The 23,312-nt window shown below is 45.7% G+C and overlaps 1 protein-coding gene and 1 long non-coding RNA gene across 2 annotated transcripts in view; both read right to left on the bottom strand.

Moving 5' to 3' along the window:
* Positions 1-236: 236 nt before the first annotated feature.
* The window catches only part of LOC110499878 (proline-rich transmembrane protein 4), a 58,609-nt gene continuing 35,533 nt past the window's right edge, over positions 237-23,312 (bottom strand). Inside the window, exon 3 of the mRNA XM_036957138.1 lies at positions 237-3,179. Within this exon, the coding sequence (XP_036813033.1) occupies positions 1,120-3,179 (2,060 nt within the window). The 3' untranslated portion in view covers positions 237-1,119. The remainder of the gene's footprint in view (positions 3,180-23,312) is intronic.
* Positions 17,053-18,032, bottom strand: LOC118942894. The gene is made up of 4 exons (XR_005038541.1): positions 17,632-18,032; positions 17,531-17,578; positions 17,179-17,226; positions 17,053-17,082 (listed from the first exon to the last, which is right to left on the bottom strand). It is a non-coding gene; the product is annotated as an uncharacterized LOC118942894 (long non-coding RNA).

The raw sequence follows: 23,312 nt of genomic DNA, 5'->3' as shown, positions 1-23,312 counted from the left end.
GAGTCATGAGTTTTGGTCAGTCGTGGAAGTAAAATTGTTGGATACAAACTGTCTACCTAATTTAAAAAGATGGAGATCAAACTATGAAGTAAAAATACTGGTGTTTTGGGGCATGTACAGCCAACTGGTGCAAAAATAATATTGCATTGTCAAATATAACATCCCCAAATGTAACTATAGAAGATACCTGAACTACATGACCTGAAACTTGGTGAAAACAAAACATGCACACTTAATTGTTGACATTTCTCTTTATTTAATCATGTTTTGAGTAAAATATTTTTTAAACATTAATAAAATATCAAGCGGCTTCATATAAAATGTACTGTGTGTCAGTCCGAAGTTAAAGCACAATAGTATCGGTGCTATCCTACCAGTATAGTTCACTGCTGCTCCGCTACAATGTTGCCTTTAGTTCAAATCAAGCTTTCCTTTATTGGATGGATCTTAAAGCACATCTCTAACATGTCTAATTCTTCATGTAGAGGCTCACAAACACAATATATTTGACTGAATTGAAACAACTTGGCATTGAATAACAATTTTACACTATGAAAATGTAAAGTACAGTCCCGTGTAGCTCAGTTGGTAGAGCATGGTGCTGGCAACACCAGGGTTTGATTCCAACAGAGGACCAGTATGGAGAAGGAAAAAAAGTATGAGAATGTATGCACTCACAATCTGGATAAGAGTATGCTAAAATATTAAAACAAGATTTCAGTAGTCGTTTATTAAGTGCTTATTTCAATCACAGTATTATTTATTTGAATGCAAAACGTTTTGTACAAATGTATTTTGCTTTCCTGTGCCCCTCTTGAAATGCACAGGAAAACGCAACTTTTATTAACGTATCAAACTTCATCATTCAATAGCAAATGTGGAAAAAAATGTCACAAATTTCCCCTTGGCATGTGGCACTTAAGACTCTTGTCAACATTCTGAAACAAACCCTCAGTTCATTTACGCACTGTTTTACCTTTCTTGACAATGAAGGCTAGCCTGATGAATCAAACCGCTCGTTGCTCCTTACAGATCGTGACGCCATCTTGAATCCTTCTTCACAACACCTTATTTCAGTCCAGTCCTCAGTCTTTAGCCCTTGACTGTTGAGAGCTCTGCCTACAGGTCAATTGTCTCACTGCAGATGCTCATCGCATCAATCTGTCTGCAGACATTGATGAACTCCTCTTGTACGGACCGGTCCGCTTCAGACTCTAGGTCAAGACTCTCCTGTGAGGCTGACCCCAGTGTGCGATAGTATCTCTGCATGTGTGAGCCCTGGTGGCTGGAGGCTGTAATGCGGCTTGAGCTGCCGCCTAGGGATGGGGGTTGGGCGTGCCCCTCTGGGCTGGAACAGAGGACCAGAGAGGACCCCCCTAATGAGGGTCTGTACAGGGAGCAGGAGGAGGAACTTCCCCTCCAGCGTTCTGGGGAAGAGGAGTTGGAGGACAGGGAGGGAGATGGTGGAGCACCCAGGATGGTGTCGCCTGCCATAGGTCGGTTTGGTAGAGGGGTTGGGGGAGGAGGGGCCATCTCCACGCAGGAGGTCGTCCGGTACAGGCCTGGGTCAGCTGAGAGGGTCTCTCGAAGCACCTGGCCACTATTGGGCAGGGTGGACGTGGAGTAGGGGATGTTGAGTGACAGGTCACTGCAGCAAAAGGGTATGGACGGTCTGAAGAGGCTTATGGGAAAGAGGTCCTCGCTGAAGAGTGCCTCATCAATACTACGGCGCAGGTTGATGGGCGATGGCGGCCGCAGGTCAGCCGTGGAGTCGCTGGTGAAGGAGGAACCCCCGGACGCCTCTCCACCACACCTGTCCTCGGGCTTGCTGGAGCCAGGCAGATCCAAATTCAGGTCCAGGTCTCTGTAAGCCAAGGCCCGGTTGCTGTGGTACAGGAGATCCAGGCCGTTCAAGCTGCTGCCTAGCCTTTCATCCATCAGCGTGTAGAGGGGTAGGCACTCTGTCTCCCCGTGCCCAATGTCGCAGATGGCCAGCTTCTCCTGCTGGCTCAGGGTCCACTGGTAGGTTCCCGGCATAATGGGCGACTTAATCGCCAGCAGCTCCGTCCAGCAGCTTCCAGGCTGGGGAAGGTGGTCAGAGCAGTAGATTGGCTGGGCCACCACCAGAGCTAGGGTGAGACAAACTCCGGCCTCACAAACCCTGCAGCTGAGCTGGAAGGTCCACCAAGGCCAGGGGCGGAACACATCTGCTCCTCCGGCGAGCCCCAGAGAGTGGAGCATGGCGTACAGCTGCAGCCCGGCGCATGCCAGGCAGAACAGAGCTGAAAGGCACACTGTCGCAGCCGCACGGTCCCAGTCCCTGCTCTCTGCGAACGGACAGCGGTTGTATCGCTCAGCTGGCGTGGGCGAGGTGTTATTCAGGTGGTAAATGTGCTTTGAGTCCGCCCGTACGTAGCAGAAAAACACAAAATAGGCGACCGATAGAAAAGAAACCAGCGCCACAAACGTTCCCCGGGAGATGAGCGAGATGAAGAGGCAGAAGGGTGCCCTCCTCTGGTAGAGCCTCAGCAGTGCTACAGGACCAAAAGCTGCTGCGAAGTGCAGCAACACCAGACAGGCCAGGAAACAGGGTCTCTGGAAGGCTGAGTAGGATAGCTGCATCCTGGAGCGCATAGAGAGGAGCAGGAAGACCAGGCCGAAGGCTGCAGTCAGGCAGGGGAACGGGGCTTCGTAGAGCAGCAGGGAGGCCTCGGTGGAGGGCAGCCGGTCCTGGTGGCCGTATGCATCGTAGAGGAGGGAGAAAGCCCTGGTACACCCTGCAGCCAGGAGGAAGACGCTGACCAGGGCGAAGTAGCCACAGCCGGAAGGGCAGTGCAGGGGCAGGCACAGCAGGTTGAGCGCCGAGGCCAGGGTCACCATGGCGAAGATGGAGCCCAGACCGTACACGTGTGCATCCCAGGCTAATCCCCAGGCGGCCATGGCGCTGTTCCAATCAGAATGCAGGGATACGAACATGGGCCGGGCCGGAATCAGGAAGGGGTTATTTGATTGGTTGGTGGAGGGGGTGTTAGCGGTGGGGAGGACGTCAGAGGTGGTGGGCGGTGCCCAGGTGTTGGAGATGTTGCAGATTCCCGAATGTTCCTGATTGCAGTCTGGGAGGTAGGTGGTTTCACTACCCGTTGGGTCGGACAGCCAGTCTTCAGGATCAGGAAGGGGACCTGAAAAAAACATGGGAAAATATAGAATTTCAATTTAGATTCCATAAAATGTTTATCGTTTCCTAAAAAGCCATTTGTCATGAGGTTTGACATGTGAAATCCACCTGTGGCCATCTGACCGTCCCAAATATACAGTGCATTGCGAAAGTATTCGGCCCCCTTGAACTTTGCAACCTTTTGCCACATTTCAGGCTTCAAACATAAAGATAAAACTGTATTTTTTTGTGAAGAATCAACAACAAGTGGGACACAATCATGAAGTGGAACGACATTTATTGGATATTTCAAACTTTTTTAACAAATCAAAAACTGAAAAATTGTGCGTGCAAAATTATTCAGCCCCCTTAAGTTAATACTTTGTAGCGCCACCTTTTGCTGCGATTACAGCTGTAAGTCGCTTGGGGTATGTCTCTATCAGTTTTGCACATCGAGAGACTGACATTTTTTCCCATTCCTCCTTGCAAAACAGCTCGAGCTCAGTGAGGTTGGATGGAGAGCATTTGTGAACAGCAGTTTTCAGTTCTTTCCACAGATTCTCGATTGGATTCAGGTCTGGACTTTGACTTGGCCATTCTAACACCTGGATATGTTTATTTTTGAACCATTCCATTGTAGATTTTGCTTTATGTTTTGGATCATTGTCTTGTTGGAAGACAAGTCTTTTGCAGACACCATCAGGTTTTCTTCCAAAATGGTCCTGTATTTGGCTCCATCCATCTTCCCATCAATTTTAACCATCTTCCCTGTCCCTGCTGAAGAAAAGCAGGCCCAAACCATGATGCTGCCACCACCATGTTTGACAGTGGGGATGGTGTGTTCAGGGTGTTGCGCTGTGTTGCTTTTACGCCAAACATAACGTCTTGCATTGTTGCCAAAAAGTTAAATTTTGGTTTCATCTGACCAGAGCACCTTCTTCCACATGTTTGGTGTGTCTCCCAGGTGGCTTGTGGCAAACTTTAAATGACACTTTTTATGGATATCTTTAAGAAATGGCTTTCTTCTTGCCACTCTTCCATAAAGGCCAGATTTGTGCAATATACGACTGATTGTTGTCCTATGGACAGAGTCTCCCACCTCAGCTGTAGATCTCTGCAGTTCATCCAGAGTGATCATGGGCCTCTTGGCTGCATCTCTGATCAGTCTTCTCCTTGTATGAGCTGAAAGTTGAGGGACGGCCAGGTCTTGGTAGATTTGCAGTGGTCTGATACTCCTTCCATTTCAATATTATCGCTTGCACAGTGCTCCTTGGGATGTTTAAAGCTTGGGAAATCTTTTTGTATCCAAATCCGGCTTTAAACTTCTTCACAACAGTATCTCGGACCTGCCTGGTGTGTTAATTGTTCTTCATGATGCTCTCTGCGCTTTTAACGGACCTCTGAGACTATCACAGTGCAGGTGCATTTATACGGAGACTTGATTACACACAGGTGGATTGTATTTATCATCATTAGTCATTTAGGTCAACATTGGATCATTCAGAGATCCTCACTGAACTTCTGGAGAGAGTTTGCTGCACTGAAAGTAAAGGGGCTGAATAATTTTGCACGCCCAATTTTTCAGTTTTTGATTTGTTAAAAAAGTTTGAAATATCCAATAAATGTCATTCCACTTCATGATTGTGTCCCACTTGTTGTTGATTCTTCACAAAAAAATACAGTTTTATATATTTATGTTTGAAGCCTGAAATGTGGCAAAAGGTCGCAAAGTTCAAGGGGGCCGAATACTTTCGCAATGCACTGTAGATCAATGCTGCACAGCCAAATCGTCCTCAGGAAGCTGTTTTCTGATAACAGCATAGTAATACAATTTACCAGCAGAGGGCAACACCCAAGAGAGTCCATCCTAAACAGGCACACATGAGAATACACAATGTTTACTCAACATTCGAGCCTAGACACTAATGGGCTGAGGGCCAAGTCTGTGAAAGCATGTGGGCTGAGGGCCAAGTCTGTGAAAGCATGTGGGCTGAGCGCCAAGTCAATGCATGTAGGTAAGGTCAATGCATGTATACTGGTAAGATCAATATATGGAAGATGACTTGGATGTGTTTACCTAGTAGTCATTACACACAAACAAATGCATCACGGATGGGCACCAGCGACAGTTTCCCTCGCACGGATTTAGGCTCTTCCTTTTCAAAGCGAGCTTTACAGACTTCGACAGCCAACATCTTACATGACGTCCATAATAGCCATTAGCCAAAGCATTATCCTCAATCAATGCCACTTCAGTAAAACAGATCAGCTAGGACATCAAACAGACCAGCGGGTACCCATTTATTTCCATGCTTCTCCTCACTCTTCCTATTGAAGATGTGAAAACAGGCCGAAACAGGCCGAATTACATCTTGTATCCAGACACAGACACACAGCCTCATCAGTCATTCAAGCCCAGCCCTATCAGATATAATATACAGGAGGTTGGTGGCACCTTAATGTGGGAGGACAGGCTCGTGGTAAAGGCTGGAGCAGAATCAATGGGATGGTATCATTCTGTTTGCTCCGTTCCAGACATTATTATTATGAGCCGTCCTCCCACCAGGCTCCTTATTGGGCTACAGAGACGGAGACAAACGAGCAGGATATCCTGGTATACAGGGAGGTACTAGCAGTTACAGAGCTGCGTGATTTGTAGGCTGCTAGATGTAGAGTACCTTGTGACTCTGTGAAACGTCTGTCTGTGATAGTGGTGTGAAGTGGACTGTGGGTTGGATTTGATTAAAATAAGGATGCTTTTGAATATTGTATAATACAGCCCAGGCATTTGTCAAATGGTCTCAAAATGTGGTCTGTATGGTACTAAAATGCAGTTTGGATGATAAAGACGTGTGGCAAAATGAGATACGTCATGTCTGTTGGCACATTGATTGCATGTTGGTATGCAACCTCGATTTATGTACAAACTTCTGTACCACAAAACTAAGTAATGTATTTATACATTTAAGTTGTCCCTTTTCTCTTGTGATATATGAGACCCTAGCTCCTCTGATTGTGTTGTATGGTAGCTGTCTGTTTCCCCACCCCGTCTCAGTCCCAGACCCGTAATGGACTGTTTTGTTTGTGACGTCTCTTCTATACTGGTCCTGTTTCCTCCCTCGAAGACCATTCTTCTTTTTCTCTCTCTCTCTCTCTGACACACACGCTCTCTCTTCCTCTCATAACCTCTACCCCATCTTTGTGTGTGTCTCTCTCTTCCTCCCGCATTGCCCCTTCTCTCTCTCCCTGTCTAAATACACTGCCTGGCAATTGAGCTCTAATGTGAACAGCTTTGGGTATGGTGTGCATGCATGTGGCCCTGCAATCATATTGAGGATGCTGAAACACAAAACCCAGTGCCCTTTTCTCAGTTTAATGCAAGAGTGCTTCCTGTTAACATGGTGTGTTGTAGAAAGGTTGTCATTAAGACTGTATTCTCCACCTCCCATCAGCCTCGCCGGTCCCTCTCATTCGCCGACCAAAGAAACCTCTCCACTCTATTCAGGAAGCCCAAACCACAACACGGACCCCTGAACATTTCTATCAAAGCCTGACTCGAGTGGCTGATCCTTTTAAAGAGGGGCTTCAACATAAACCTCAGCGCTGTCCTGCAGAGTACTGATTGTCTTCTTTTGACACTCGTTTTGTCTTCATTCCGTGCTCAGCCACCGACTCCCGAGATTCGGTGTGAGTTGATGACGGACCCGTCAAGCTCTGGGAAATATGAACCTGAATGAGCGATCTGTCTCGCGGCACGACGTCACCATTTTTATTTAACCTCTGACAGACGGTTACGAGACGGGCGACTGTGGCTTTAATCATGGCACTAATGCTGTGAAATACTGACTGCCAATGTTTTAAGAGGCTTTGTTTTTCCCTGATGCAGGGTTTTTTAATTAGGTCCGTTGAATCTTTAATGGGCAGAAATGAAAAGTGTTTAAAGAGGTTCCTCCGTGCATCGTTCCATGATGTTTCTCTATCTCTCTCTAGTCCCCTGTAGGATATAGTATACCCTAGCACAACATGGCTATTGATACATTCCCTTTAGGTTTTGCACAGTTGCACATTTAATGAGTGTCCGTTCAGCTGAATATATAGCAGACTCTGCAGTTACAACAGTCTTGTATTCGTCTAAAATCCACTGAGGTGAATCAGCACACTAACAGCTCTGACACAGCTTATTACTCAACTAATCTGGAGGGTGAAATGAACAATAAATTGTATTTGTTCTGACAGGGTTAGAATTACACTGGCTGCCAGGGGTTCTGGGCACTCCCATAACAAATCAGTGCCCCTCCCCAAAAGCAATAACATGGCACCCCCATAGAATATTAATGTTGCTTCAGCCCACTATTTTTCAGCCACTTGTATGAGTCAGTAACTCATTGGAACCATCCCTGATGATGACACCTACAGACAGTAGTTAAATTGTAATAATGTTATGATAAGAGGTGGTGCCTGATATGTTCCTTATCTGTCACTAAAAGATTCCTTTTGAAGATGGCTATTACTACAGGAGAGACGAGAAGTAGTGTCCTAACAATAATGATGTAATATTGTCATACCAGACACCCTGTCTGCACAGTGTGGGAGATGTGGGCAGAGTTTCACACAAACAGGAAGTGCCAGGCGAGACAACTGCCACAGATAAGGGTGGTCATGTTGTGGCAGGCCAGTCGCTTGTTCCACCCGTTTGTTTACTTTCCTGGGCGATGCCCTAGCTGCCCCGCGGGCACAGTGGAAAACGTGACTGGGGTTTCTGGACTAGAGCCAAAGGTTCCTGCCTGTCTCGCTCGGGTCAATTAATCGCCCATCGGAGCGTCCAGCGAGTCAGCCAGTCCGCCGTCCTGGATACCCGCCCCCGTTGGAATGTGGCCGTGTGACGGGGACAGCGAAGTCCGGTCCGTTCCATCGCGTGTTGCTGCCTAGTTATAGTCTACATTCCACTTGTGACAAAACCCCTCAGGTTTACAGTCAGTCACATATATGGATGTCATATTATTGCCCGGATTCAATGCCAACAGCGTGCGTACGTGCGTATGTATGTATGTAGACACTATAGTCAATAACAAGCTACTTTACAATATAGCTTGGACAGAGATGTTTGTAGATGGTTAGAAAATAGAGAAAAAGAAGGAAATTCCAACTCATCAGGTGCAGGACAGAAGAACGTATTCAAGAAAAAGATGACCTGACAAAGATCCAACTCGGATCGAACATACTGTAAGGTTCCCATAGTTCAACAGAAGTTGAGCGATTAGTATCAGACTTACGTCAGAGGTTATGCCTTAAATGCCCAATGCATCTGTTTTTATCTCAATATCAAATCATTTATGGGCAACAATTAAGTACCTTGTTGTTATTTTTTTCAATTCAAATTGTAAAAAAAAATATAAAAAATAGCTTCTTAGCAAAGACACATTTCTCAAGCAAGAATTTTGCTAGGACTATGGTTGTGGTCTGAGTGAGGGGCCTAAGCTTTATGGGAGGGATATGGAACCTCAAAACTAGCTGTTATTGGCAGAGAGGTTTAAAACTCTCTTTGTTATTGGTCAATGGGCGGCAGGTAGCCTCAAGGTTAGTGTTGGGCCAGTAACCGAATGGTCGCTTGTTCGAGTACCGGAGCCGACAAGGAGAAAAGTCTGTTGCTGTGCCCTTGATACTTAACTCTAATTGCTCCAGGGGCACTGGCCGTGACCCTGGCCGTGACCCTGGCCGTGACCCCACTCTCTGTGGGTGTCTCAGGGAGAGTTGGGATATGCAAGAAACACATTCCCATTATACACTTGTGTGTAACAGGACAAATATAAGCACCCCCAAATTATTATTAACTATTGGCTGTCGCCAGGCAGTCCAAAACTCCATCCCACCTGAACAGGCAGAAATCACAGCCAGTCTTGTCAAACAGCTCTTACGTTAATACGGCATTATCGGCATTTTCACAATTTGACACTATTATTCCAACCTCGTAGTGTGGAAATACAGGTAACTGCCAAAATAAATGAACCACCAACATAAAGTGTCATAATAGGGTGTTGGGCCACCACGAGGCACCTGAACACCTTCAATGTGCCTTGGCAAGTTGGCGTAGATTCTACAAGTGTCTGGAACTCTATAGGAGGGATGCGACACCATTCTTCTACGAGATATTCTATAATTTGGTGTTTTGTTGATGGTGGTGGAAAACACTGTCTCAGGCGCCGCTCTAGAATCTCCCATAAGTGTTCCATTGGTTGAGATCTGGTGACTGAGACAGCCAGGGCATATGGTTTACATCGTTTTCATGCTCATCAAACCATTCAGTGACCACTCGTGCCCTGTGGATGGGGGCTCCACTCCCATCAGGATAGACATGATTCACCATAGGTTGAAGGTGATCACTCAGAATGGCTGTGTATTAATTGACATTTACCTTGCCCTCTAAGGGATCGAGTGGACCTAAACCATGCACCCCACAGAGCCACCAGAACCTTCATTTACTCAAGGGTTTCCGTTATTTTGGCAGTTACCTGTATATATAAAACACAGGTAAATCACGTTTTTGACAGCACTGGGCCTTTAATACTCTTAATATGCCCCCCTTTTATTGATTTTCATCACATCAACTGATAGGTAAATTAGAACATCAGTGGTCATGAAGGAAATAGGAGGAAAGGACCCAGTTGAAGACTATTTGTTCCAGGATCCCAGTGTAAACCTTGACACCTGACTGCAGAACTCAACTCCCACCGACATCCTCCCCTCCATCTTTCTAATTGGTCTCCTGTTGTCCCCACGTCAGGAAAATCCAAGGCTTCATTTAGCTTTCATCTGTTTTCCTTCACTTTCAATTTCACTGTCCTCAGAAAGGCAATTCAGCCGGAACGAGTGTCGGAGGAGCTGTCATGCACATTGAAGAGGAGAGAATTGTATTTTGTGGCAAAATGGGTTGAGTGGAAAGATCTGATATGATCCCAAAACTCCTTTACATCAACAGACCCTGGCCTGCTACAGTCCTACATAGGAACATGTTATGGACTGATTTGATATTTGACTTGCATGATAAGGAGGCAGTAAATTCTCTCTCTCACACACACAAGCCTCTGTGGTGTCACGTCATCTGCAGTAGCACATTTAACTAGTCTATTTTTGCTATTTGGCTGAATAGGTCTGCTATTTCTGGGCAGTAATGTGGGTTACATCTGCTGCGGAGAAGTGGGTTTCAAATGAACCTCTTAATTATCACATGATTAATGAATCATTACTGACCATCCACCAGATGTTTCTACTTCCTCTCTACCTGAGATGTTCTTCTGAAAAGGGTTGCTACTAATCAAAAGAAGAGAGGGAGAGAGGTCCTTAGCTAGACTCCGGCTGGTAAATGTTCAACAACACGATTCCAACCAACAGTCACCTCCCTTTGTAGGCAATTAGAGACTGTAGGAAGGGCTGAGGGAAATGTTTCTGCCTGGCTGCTGTGACTCTCAGACAGATTGTAACAGTAATAGGCTGCTTTGCTCTTCAAACTGACAGTGTGTTGAGCTAGATTGGGGAAGTAAGTAAGCGAGGAGTGATTGGAGGGCTTGTGATGTATTCAAGTGTGTGTGTGTGTGTGTGTTTCTAAGGGTGTGTGCGTGCCTATCTTTGTGTGTCCAGTATTGTATTTGTGTTTGTGTGATGTTAAGTGCGATCCAGTTACCTGTGATCAGTGGCTTTGACGTTGTCGTCGTAATGACTCCTGGTGGTATTTGTATTTATTATGAATCCCCATTAGTTCCTGCTAAGGCAGCAGCTACTCTTCCTGGGGTTTATTATGGATCCCCATTAGTTCCTGCTAAGGCAGCAGCTACTCTTCCTGGGGTTTATTATGGATCCCCATTAGATCCTGCTAAGGCAGCAGCTACTCTTCCGGGGGTTTATTATGGATCCCCATTAGTTCCTGCTAAGGCAGCAGCTACTCTTCCGGGGGTTTATTATGAATCCCCATTAGTTCCTGCTAAGGCAGCAACTACTCTTCCTGGGGTTTATTATGGATCCCCATTAGTTCCTGCTAAGGCAGCAGCTACTCTTCCTGGGGTTTATTATGGATCCCCATTAGTTCCTGCTAAAGCAGCAGCTACTCTTCCTGGGGTTTATTATGGATCCCCATTAGTTCCTGCTAAGGCAGCAGCTACTCTTCCTGGGGTTTATTATGGATCCCCATTAGTTCCTGCTAAGGCAGCAGCTACTCTTCCTGGGGTTTATTATGAATCCCCATTAGTTCCTGCTAAGGCAGCAGCTACTCTTCCTGGGGTTTATTATGAATCCCCATTAGTTCCTGCTAAGGCAGCAGCTACTCTTCCTGGGGTTTATTATGAATCCCCATTAGTTCCTGCTAAAGCAGCAGCTACTCTTCCTGGGGTTTATTATGAATCCCCATTAGTTCCAGCCAAGGCAGCAGCTACTCTTCCTGGGGTTTATTGTGGATCCCCATTAGTTCCTGCTAAGGCAGCAGCTACTCTTCCTGGGGTTTATTATGGATCCCCATTAGTTCCTGCTAAGGCAGCAGCTACTCTTCCTGGGGTTTATTATGGATCCTCATTAGTTCCTGCCAAGGCAGCAGCTACTCTTCCTGGGGTTTATTATATTATGGATCCCCATTAGTTCCTGCTAAGGCAGCAGCTACTCTTCCTGGGGTTTATTATGGATCCCCATTAGTTCATGCTAAGGCAGCAGCTACTCTTCCTGGGGTTTATTATGAATCCCCATTAGTTCCTGCCAAGGCAGCAGCTACTCTTCCTGGGGTTTATTGTGGATCCCCATTAGTTTTTATTTATTTATTTATTTAACCTTTATTTAACCAGGTAGGCAAGTTGAGAACAAGTTCTCATTTACAATTGCGACCTGGCCAAGATAAAGCAAAGCAGTTCGACAGATACAACGACACAGAGTTACACATGGAGTAAAACAAACATACAGTCAATAATACAGTATAAACAAGTCTATATACAATGTGAGCAAATGAGGTGAGAAGGGAGGTAAAGGCAAAAAAGGCCATGGTGGCAAGGTAAATACAATATAGCAAGTAAAACACTGGAATGGTAGTTTTGCAATGGAAAAATGTGGAAAGTAGAAATACAAATAATGGGGTGCAAAGGAGCAAAATAAATAAATAAATTAAATACAGTTGGGAAAGAGGTAGTTGTTTGGGCTAAATTATAGGTGGGCTATGTACAGTTCCTGCTAAGGCAGCAGCTACTCTTCCGGGGGTTTATTATGAATCCCCATTAGTTCCTGCTAAGGCAGCAGATACTCTTCCTGGGGTTTATTATGGATCCCCATTAGTTCCTGCTAAGGCAGCAGCTACTCTTCCTGGGGTTTATTATGGATCCCCATTAGTTCCTGCCAAGGCAGCAGCTACTCTTCCTGGGGTTTATTATAGATCCCCATTAGTTCCTGCTAAGGCAGCAGCTACTCTTCCTGGGGTTTATTATGGATCCCCATTAGTTCCTGCCAAGGCAGCAGCTACTCTTCCTGGGGTTTATTATAGATCCCCATTAGTTCCTGCTAAGGCAGCAGCTACTCTTCCTGGGGTTTATTATGGATCCCCATTAGTTCCTGCTAAAGCAGCAGCTACTCTTCCTGGGGTTTATTATGGATCCCCATTAGTTCCTGCTAAAGCAGCAGCTACTCTTCCTGGGGTTTATTATGGATCCCCATTAGTTCCTGCTAAGGCAGCAGCTACTCTTCCTGGGGTCCAGCAAAATTAAGGCAGTTATACAATTTTTAAAACATTATAATTCATTCATAGCAGATTTCACAACACACTAAGTGTGTGCCCTCAGGCCCCTACTCCACCACCACATATCTACAACACAAAATCCATGTGTACGTGTGCGTATGTTATCGTGTCTGTATGCATTGTGTCTGTGCCTATGTTTGTGCTGCTTCACAGTCCCCATTAGGTATATTTCGACCTGTTTTTAAATCTGATTCTACTGCTGCATTAGTTACCTGATGTGGAATACAGTTCCATGTTGTCATGGCTCCATGTAATACTGTGCACCTCCCATAGTCTGTTCTGGACTTGGGGACTGTAAAGAGACCTGTGGTGTCATGTCTTGTGCATAGATGTCTGAGCTGTGTGCTAGTCGTTTGAACAGACAGCTCTGTGTTTTCAACATGTCAATACATCTAACAAAGTAGTGATAAAGTCTGTCCTCCACTTTGAGCCAGGAGAGATTGACATGCATATTATTAATGTTTGCTCTCTGTGTACATCCAAGGGCCAGACTTGCTGCCCTGTTCAGAGCCAATTGTAATTTTCCTAAGTCCCTCCTTGTGGCACCTGACCACACGACTGAACAGTAGTCCAGGTCGACCAGACTAGGGCCTGTAGGATCTGTCTTGTTGATAGTGTTGTTAAGAAAGTAGAGCAGCACTTTATTTTACGGACAGACCTCTCCCCATCTTAGCTACTGTTGTATCAATATGTTTAGACCATGACAGTATACAATCCAGAGTTACTCCAAGCAGTTTAGTCACCTCAACTTGCTCAATTTCCACATGATTTATTACAATATTTAGTTGAGGTTTAGGGTTTAGTGAATGATTTGTCCAGAATACAATGCTTTTAGCTTTTGAAATGTAAAGGACTAACTCATTCCTGTGGTGTCCTCGGTACAGGATCCACCCCATCTTCATCCCCATCGTGCCACTCCTCATCAGGAACCACTGAGGTGATAGAGTTACGCAATTCAAACTCCGAGACAATAAAAACAACATACTGTAGAGTAAAGTACTGCACATGACTTAAATCACGACCGCTCTGAGATCGTTAGAGCAACACAGATTACGGGAATACTGACGTGCCTTGGAAGGCAGTTGAGAGATGGGGATGGCAGAATGGGAGGAAGATTTCATAACCCAGATATGTCAAATGCATCCTTCTCTCATCCGTTTAGCCGTAGCCAGCCATCCGTGGTCCAGTAGTCGGGCCTGTTTAGTCTAATCACATTGACTTCTTCCTCTCTGTGCGTGTGTGTGTGCGTGTGCGTGTGTGGATATGCATCCTGGCCTGACATCAATGTCTCTGCCACATCATCCATCTTACAGATGTAACAAGGGAAAAACAACGGCAAACGATTTCCATTTATCTCAAGTCAAAGCACTCATACAGAACAGACAGAACAGACTGCCTTATTCTAAAGCCATCTCTCTCCTCTCTCTTCTCTCTTCTCACCTCTTGATGGATCTTAAGCACTGATCTAGTATCAGCGTACCACAACCCAAACTCTTAATTCTTAATCTATCGCCAGTCCTCCATTCTAAACCTGTTGGGCTAAATTCCCTGACAGACTGGGGTCTAAAGCAGGGCCCACCCATTCCATGACAGACTAGGTTCTAAAGCAGAGCCCACCCATTCCCTGACAGACTGGGGTCTAAAGCAGGGCCCACCCATTCCCTGACAGACTGGGTTCTAAAGCAGAGCCCACCCATTCCCTGACAGACTGGGTTCTAAAGCAGGGCCCACCCATTCCCTGACAGACTGGGTTCTAAAGCAGGGCCCACCCATTCCCTGATAGACTGGGGTCTAAAGCAGGGCCCACCCATTCCCTGACAGACAGGGTTCTAAAGCAGAGCCCACCCATCACTGCATCACTCTGTTGACCTCTGCACAGCTAGATCCATACCTTGGCCAAATGAGAGGCTGAATTATGTAACACACACTCTGGTATACACAGAGACACAGATGGCATCAATACACACACACACTGGCATACACAGAGACACAGATGGCATCAATACACACACACATACACAGAGACACAGATGGCATCAATACACACACACACTAGCATACACAGAGACAAACATGGCATTAATACACACACACACACACACACACACTAGCATACACAGAGACACACAGGGCATCAATACACACACACACTGGCATACACAAAGACACACATGGCATCAATACACACACACACACACACTGGCAGACACAGATGGCATCAATACACACACACACTGGCATACACAGAGACACACATGGCATCAATACACACACACACACACACTGGTATACACAGAGACAAACATGGCATCAATACACACACTCTGGCGTGCACAGACACACACACTCTGGCATGCACAGACACACACAGGGCATCAATACACACATACACACACACACTGGCATACACAGAGACAAACATGGCATCAATACACACACTCTGGCGTGCACAGACACACACAGGGCATCAATACACACATACACACACACACTGGCATACACAGAGACACACATGGCATCAATACACACATACACACACACACTGGCATACACAGACACACACAGGGCATCAATACACACATACACACACACACTGGTATACACAGAGACAAACATGGCATCAATACACACACTCTGGCGTGCACAGACACACACACAGGGCATCAATACACACACTCTGGCGTGCACAGACACACACAGGGCATCAATACACACATACACACACACACTGGCATACACAGAGACACACATAGTATCAGTACACACACACTCTGGCGAACACAGAGAGACACAGGGCATCAATACACACACACTAGCATACACAGAGACACACATGGCATCAATACACACACACACACACACACACACACACTGGCATACACAGAGACACACATGGCATCAATACAAACACCCACTGGGTAGTGGGCTCTTGGTTCAGAAGCCGACAGCTCTTATCTCTGTCAGGAGAGTATTATCTACAACCCTCAGCAGGCTCAGTTAACTCTATTCAACCCTACACTACTGTCTCACTATAGCTGATACAACCTCAGTTAACTCTATTCAACCCTACACTACTGTCTCACTATAGCTGATAAAACCTCAGTTAACTCTATTCAACCCTACACTACTGTCTCACTATATACAACCTCAGTTAACTCTATTCAACCCTACACTACTGTCTCACTATATACAACCTCAGTTACCTCTATTCAACCCTACACTACTGTCTCTCTATATACAACCTCAGTTAACTCTATTCAACCCTACACTACTGTCTCTCTATATACAACCTCAGTTAACTCTATTCAACCCTACACTACTGTCTCACTATATACAACCTCAGTTAATCTATTCAACTACATTACTGTCTCACTATATACAACCTCAGTTAACTCTATTCAACCCTACACTACTGTCTCTCTATATACAACCTCAGTTAACTCTATTCAACCCTACACTACTGTCTCACTATAGTTGATACAACCTCAGTTAACTCTATTCAACACTACACTACTGTCTCACTATATACAACCTCAGTTAACTCTATTCAACCCTACACTACTGTCTCACTATATACAACCTCAGTTAACTCTATTCAACCCTACACTACTGTCTCACTATAGTTGATACAACCTCAGTTAACTCTATTCAACCCTACACTACTGTCTCTCTATATACAACCTCAGTTAATCTATTCAACCCTACACTACTGTCTCACTATATACAACCTCAGTTAACTCTATTCAACCCTACACTACTGTCTCACTATAGTTGATACAACCTCAGTTAACTCTATTCAACCCTACACTACTGTCTCTCTATATACAACCTCAGTTAACTCTATTCAACCCTACATTACTGTCTCACTATATACAACCTCAGTCAACTCTATTCAACCCTACACTACTGTCTCACTATATACAACCTTAGTTAACTCTATTCAACCCTACACTACTGTCTCACTATATACAACCTCAGTTAACTCTATTCAAACCTACACTACTGTCTCACTATAGTTGATACAACCTCAGTTAACTCTGTTCAACTACACTACTGTCTCACTATATACAACCTCAGTTAACTCTATTCAACCCTACACTACTGTCTCTCTATATACAACCTCAGTTAACTCTATTCAACCCTACACTACTGTCTCTCTATATACAACCTCTGTTAATCTATTCAACTACACTACTGTCTCACTATAGTTGTTACAACCTCAGTTAACTCTATTAAACATCACTACTGTCTCACTATATACAACCTCAGTTAACTCTATTCAACCCTACACTACTGTCTCTCTATATACAACCTCAGTTAATCTATTCAACTACACTACTGTCTCACTATAGTTGATACAGCCTCAGTTAACTCTATTCAACTACACTACTGTCTCACTATATACAACCTTCAGCTAACTCTATTCAACCCTACACTACTGTCTCACTATAGTTGATACAACCTCAGTTAACTCTATTCAACCCTACACTACTGTCTCTCTATATACAACCTCAGCTAACTCTATTCAACCCTACACTACTGTCTCACTATAGTTGATACAACCTCAGCTAACTCTATTCAACCCTACACTACTGTCTCACTATAGTTGATACAACCTCAGTTAACTCTATTCAACCCTACACTACTGTCTCTCTATATACAACCTCAGCTAACTCTATTCAACCCTACACTATTGTCTCACTATAGTTGATACAACCTCAGTTAACTCTATTCAACCCTACACTACTGTCTCACTATATACAACCTCAGTTAACTCTATTCAACCCTACACTACTGTCTCACTATATACAACCTCATTTAACTCTATTCAACCCTACACTACTGTCTCACTATAGTTGATACAACCTCAGTTAACTCTATTCAACCCTACACTATTGTCTCACTATAGTTGATACAACCTGTTAACTCTATTCAACCCTACACTACTGTCTCACTATATACAACCTCAGTTAACTCTATTCAACTACATTACTGTCTCACTATAGTTGATACAACCTGAGTTAACTCTATTCAACCTTACACTACTGTCTCACTATAGTTGATACAACCTCAGTTAACTCTATTCAACTACACTACTGTCTCACTATAGTTGATACAACCTCAGTTAACTCTATTCAACCCTACACTACTGTCTCTCTATATACAACCTCAGTTAACTCTATTCAACCCTACACTACTGTCTCTCTATATACAACCTCAGTTAACTCTATTCAACTACACTACTGTCTCACTATAGTTGATACAACCTCAGTTAACTCTATTCAACCCTACACTACTGTCTCTCTATATACAACCTCAGTTAACTCTATTCAACCCTACACTACTGTCTCTCTATATACAACCTCAGTTAACTCTATTCAACCCTACACTACTGTCTCTCTATATACAACCTCAGTTAACTCTATTCAACCCTACACTACTGTCTCTCTATATACAACCTCAGTTAACTCTATTCAACCCTACACTACTGTCTCACTATAGTTGATACAACCTCAGTTAACTCTATTCAACCCTACACTACTGTCTCTCTATATACAACCTCAGTTAACTCTATTCAACTACACTACTGTCTCACTATAGTTGATACAACCTCAGTTAACTCTATTCAACCCTACACTACTGTCTCTCTATATACAACCTCAGTTAACTCTATTCAACCCTACACTACTGTCTCTCTATATACAACCTCAGTTAACTCTATTCAACCCTACACTACTGTCTCTCTATATACAACCTCAGTTAACTCTATTCAACCCTACACTACTGTCTCTCTATATACAACCTCAGTTAACTCTATTCAACCCTACACTACTGTCTCACTATATACAACCTCAGTTAACTCTATTCAACCCTACACTACTGTCTCACTATAGTTGATACAACCTCAGTTAACTCTATTCAACTACACTACTGTCTCACTATATACAACCTCAGTTAACTCTATTCAACTACACTATTGTCTCACTATAGTTGATACAACCTCAGTTAACTCTATTCAACTACACTACTGTCTCACTATAGTTGATACAACCTCAGTTAACTCTATTCAACTACAATACTATCTCACTATATACAACCTCAGTTAACTCTATTCAACTACACTACTGTCTCACTATATACAACCTCAGTTAACTCTATTCAACCCTACACTACTGTCTCACTATAGCTGATACAACCTCAGTTAACTCTATTCAACCCTACACTACTGTCTCACTATAGCTGATACAACCTCAGTTAACTCTATTCAACCCTACACTACTGTCTCACTATATACAACCTCAGTTAACTCTATTCAACCCTACACTACTGTCTCACTATATACAACCTCAGTTAACTCTATTCAACCCTACACTACTGTCTCACTATATACAACCTCAGTTAACTCTATTCAACCCTACACTACTGTCTCACTATATACAACCTCAGTTAACTCTATTCAACCCTACACTACTGTCTCACTATATACAACCTCAGTTAACTCTATTCAACCCTACACTTGTCATGTTGTCTTGTCTCTGTCCTTTCCCTTCACCCTGTCTCCCTCTGCTGGTCGTGTCAGGTTACCTTTTCTCCCCCGCTTTCCCCCAGCTGTCCCTTGTCTCCTCTAACTACCCATTCACCCCGTTCCCCACCTGTTCCCTTTTTCCCTCTGATTAGGTCCCTATATCTCTCTCTGTTTCTGCTCCTGTCCTTGTCGGATTCTTGTTTGTTTGTTTGTGTCATTCATGCCTGAACCAGACCATCGTCGTGTTACTGTAACCTTGTCCTGTCCTGTCGGAATCTGCCTGTCCGTCTGAGCCTACGTTTTGTTTTCGTCATTAAAGTAACTCTGTTTTGTTAATTCGTTTTTGGGTCCTCATTCACGCACCTTAACAGAAGAATCCGACCAAGAATGGACCCAGCGACTTCGGATCCTCTCCACTCAGCCGTCGAGATCCAGGGAGCGATGCTAGGCAGACACGAGCAGGAATTGTCTGCTGCTCGACATGCCGTTGAGACCCTGGCCACCCAAGTCTCCAACCTCACAGAACAGGTTCACCATCTCCGCCTCGATCCACCGGCCACTTCCAGGGCTTTCGAATCTCCGGAGCCCAGAATCAATAACCCGCCGTGTTACTCTGGGGAGCCCACTGAATGCCGCTCGTTCCTCACCCAGTGTGATATTGTGTTTTCTCTCCAGCCCAACACTTACGCCAGGAGCACTGCTCGTGTCGCCTACGTCATATCTCTCCTTACTGGACGGGCTCGTGAGTGGGGCACGGCAATCTGGGAGGCAAGGGCTGAGTGTACTAACCAGTATCAGGACTTTAAGGAGGAGATGATACGGGTTTTTGATCGATCTGTTTTTGGGGAGGAGGCTTCCAGGGCCCTGTCTTCCCTATGTCAAGGCAATCGATCCATAACAGACTACTCTATTGAGTTTCGCACTCTTGCTGCCTCCAGTGGCTGGAACGAGCCGGCTTTGCTCGCTCGTCTTCTGGAGGGTCTCCGCGCAGAGGTAAAGGATGAGATTCTCTCCCGGGAGGTTCCTTCCAGCGTGGATTCCTTGATTGAACTCGCTATTCGCATTGAGCGACGGGTTGATCTTCGTCACCGAGCTCGTGGAAAGGAGCTCGCGTTCTCCGTTGCCCCCCTCTCCGCATCACTACCATCTTCCTCTGCCGGCTCGGGAGCTGAGCCTATGCAGCTGGGAGGTATCCGCATCTCGACTAAGGAGAGGGAACGGAGAATCACCAACCGCCTCTGTCTCTATTGCGGTTCTGCTGGTCATTTTGTCACTTCATGTCCAGTAAAAGCCAGAGCTCATCAGTAAGCGGAGGGCTACTGGTGAGCGCTACTACTCCTGTCTCTCCTTCAAGATCCTGCACTACCTTGTCGGTCCATCTACGCTGGACCGGTTCGTCAGCTTCCTGCAGTGCCTTAATAGACTCTGGGGCGGAGGGCTGTTTTATGGACGAGACCTGGGCTCGGGAACATGACATTCCTCTCAGACAGTTAAGGGAGTCCACTGCCTTGTTCGCCCTGGATGGTAGTCCTCTCCCCAGGATTCAGCGTGAGACGCTACCTTTAACCCTCACTGTTTCTGGTAATCATAGCGAAACCATTTCTTTTTTGATTTTTCGTTCACCTTTTACACCTGTTGTTTTGGGCCATCCCTGGCTAGTTTGTCATAATCCTTCCATTAATTGGTCTAGTAATTCTATCCTCTCCTGGAACGTCTCTTGTCATGTGAAATGTTTAATGTCTGCTATCCCTCCTGTTTCCTCTGTCTCTTCTTCACAGGAGGAGCCTGGTGATTTGACAGGGGTGCCGGAGGAATATCACGATCTGCGCACGGTGTTCAGTCGGTCCAGGGCCACCTCTCTTCCTCCACACCGGTCGTATGATTGTAGTATTGATCTCCTTCCGGGAACCACTCCCCCCCGGGGTAGACTATACTCTCTGTCGGCCCCCGAACGTAAGGCTCTCGAGGATTATTTGTCTGTAGCTCTTGACTCCGGTACCATAGTCCCCTCCTCCTCTCCCGCCGGAGCGGGGTTTTTTTTTGTCAAGAAGAAGGACGGGTCTCTGCGCCCCTGCATAGATTATCGAGGGTCTTCAGCCTTCGAGATCCTGCAGGGAGCCAGGTTTTTCACTAAGTTGGACCTTCGTAACGCTTACCATCTCGTGCGCATCAGGGAGGGGGACGAGTGGAAGACGGCGTTTAACACTCCGTTAGGGCACTTTGAATACCGGGTTCTTCCTTTCGGCCTCGCTAACGCTCCAGCTGTCTTTCAGGCATTAGTCAATGATGTCCTGAGAGACATGCTGAACATCTTTGTTTTCGTTTACCTTGACGATATCCTGATTTTTTCACCGTCACTCCAGATTCATCTTCAGCACGTTCGACGTGTCCTCCAGCGCCTTTTAGAGAATTGTCTTTTTGTGAAGGCTGAGAAGTGCACTTTTCATGCCTCCTCCGTCACATTTCTCGGTTCTGTTATTTCCGCTGAAGGCATTAAGATGGATCCCGCTAAGGTCCAAGCTGTCATTGATTGGCCCGCTCCTAAGTCACGCGTCGAGCTGCAGCGCTTTCTCGGCTTCGCGAACTTCTATCGTCGTTTCATCCGTAATTTCGGTCAGGTGGCAGCTCCTCTCACAGCCCTTACTTCTGTCAAGACGTGCTTTAAGTGGTCCGTTTCCGCCCAGGGAGCTTTTGATCTCCTCAAGAATCGTTTTACATCCGCTCCTATCCTTGTTACACCTGACGTCTCTAGACAGTTCGTTGTCGAGGTTGACGCGTCAGAGGTGGGCGTGGGAGCCATTCTTTCTCAGCGCTCCCTCTCTGACGACAAGGTCCACCCATGCGCGTATTTTTCTCATCGCCTGTCCCCGTCGGAACGTAACTATGATGTGGGAAACCGCGAACTGCTCGCCATCCGGTTAGCCCTAGGCGAATGGCGACAGTGGTTGGAGGGGGCGACCGTTCCTTTTGTCGTTTGGACTGACCATAGGAACCTTGAGTACATCCGTTCTGCCAAACGTCTTAATGCGCGTCAGGCGCGTTGGGCGCTGTTTTTCGCTCGTTTCGAGTTCGTGATTTCTTATCGTCCGGGCTCTAAGAACACCAAGCCTGATGCTTTATCTCGTCTCTTCAGTTCTTCAGTAGCCTCCACTGACCCCGAGGGGATTCTCCCTGAGGGGCGTGTTGTCGGGTTGACTGTCTGGGGAATTGAGAGGCAGGTAAAGCAAGCGCTCACTCACACTCCGTCGCCGCGCGCTTGTCCTAGGAACCTTCTTTTCGTTCCCGTTCCTACTCGTCTGGCCGTTCTTCAGTGGGCTCACTCTGCCAAGTTAGCCGGCCACCCTGGCGTTCGGGGTACGCTTGCTTCCATTCGCCAGCGTTTTTGGTGGCCCACCCGGGAGCATGACACGCGTCGTTTCGTGGCTGCTTGTTCGGTCTGCGCGCAGACTAAGTCCGGTAACTCCCCTCCTGCCGGCCGTCTCAGGCCGCTTCCCATTCCCTCTCGACCGTGGTCTCACATCGCCTTAGATTTTGTCACCGGACTGCCTTCGTCAGCGGGGAAGACTGTTATTCTTACGGTTGTCGATAGGTTCTCTAAGGCGGCTCATTTCATTCCCCTTGCTAAGCTTCCTTCTGCTAAAGAGACGGCACAAATCATCATCGAGAATGTTTTCAGAATTCATGGCCTTCCGTCAGACGTCGTTTCGGACAGAGGTCCGCAATTCACGTCTCAATTTTGGAGGGAGTTTTGTCGTTTGATTGGGGCTTCCGTCAGTCTCTCTTCCGGCTTTCACCCCCAGTCTAACGGTCAAGCAGAACGGGCCAATCAGACTATTGGTCGCATCTTACGCAGTCTTTCTTTTCGCAACCCT

Source organism: Oncorhynchus mykiss, chromosome 21 (assembly GCF_013265735.2).
Source record: "Oncorhynchus mykiss isolate Arlee chromosome 21, USDA_OmykA_1.1, whole genome shotgun sequence".
Lineage (NCBI taxonomy): Eukaryota > Metazoa > Chordata > Actinopteri > Salmoniformes > Salmonidae > Oncorhynchus > Oncorhynchus mykiss.
The sequence above is the reverse complement of the archived record's forward strand: the minus strand, read 5'-3'. Positions and strand labels throughout refer to the sequence as shown.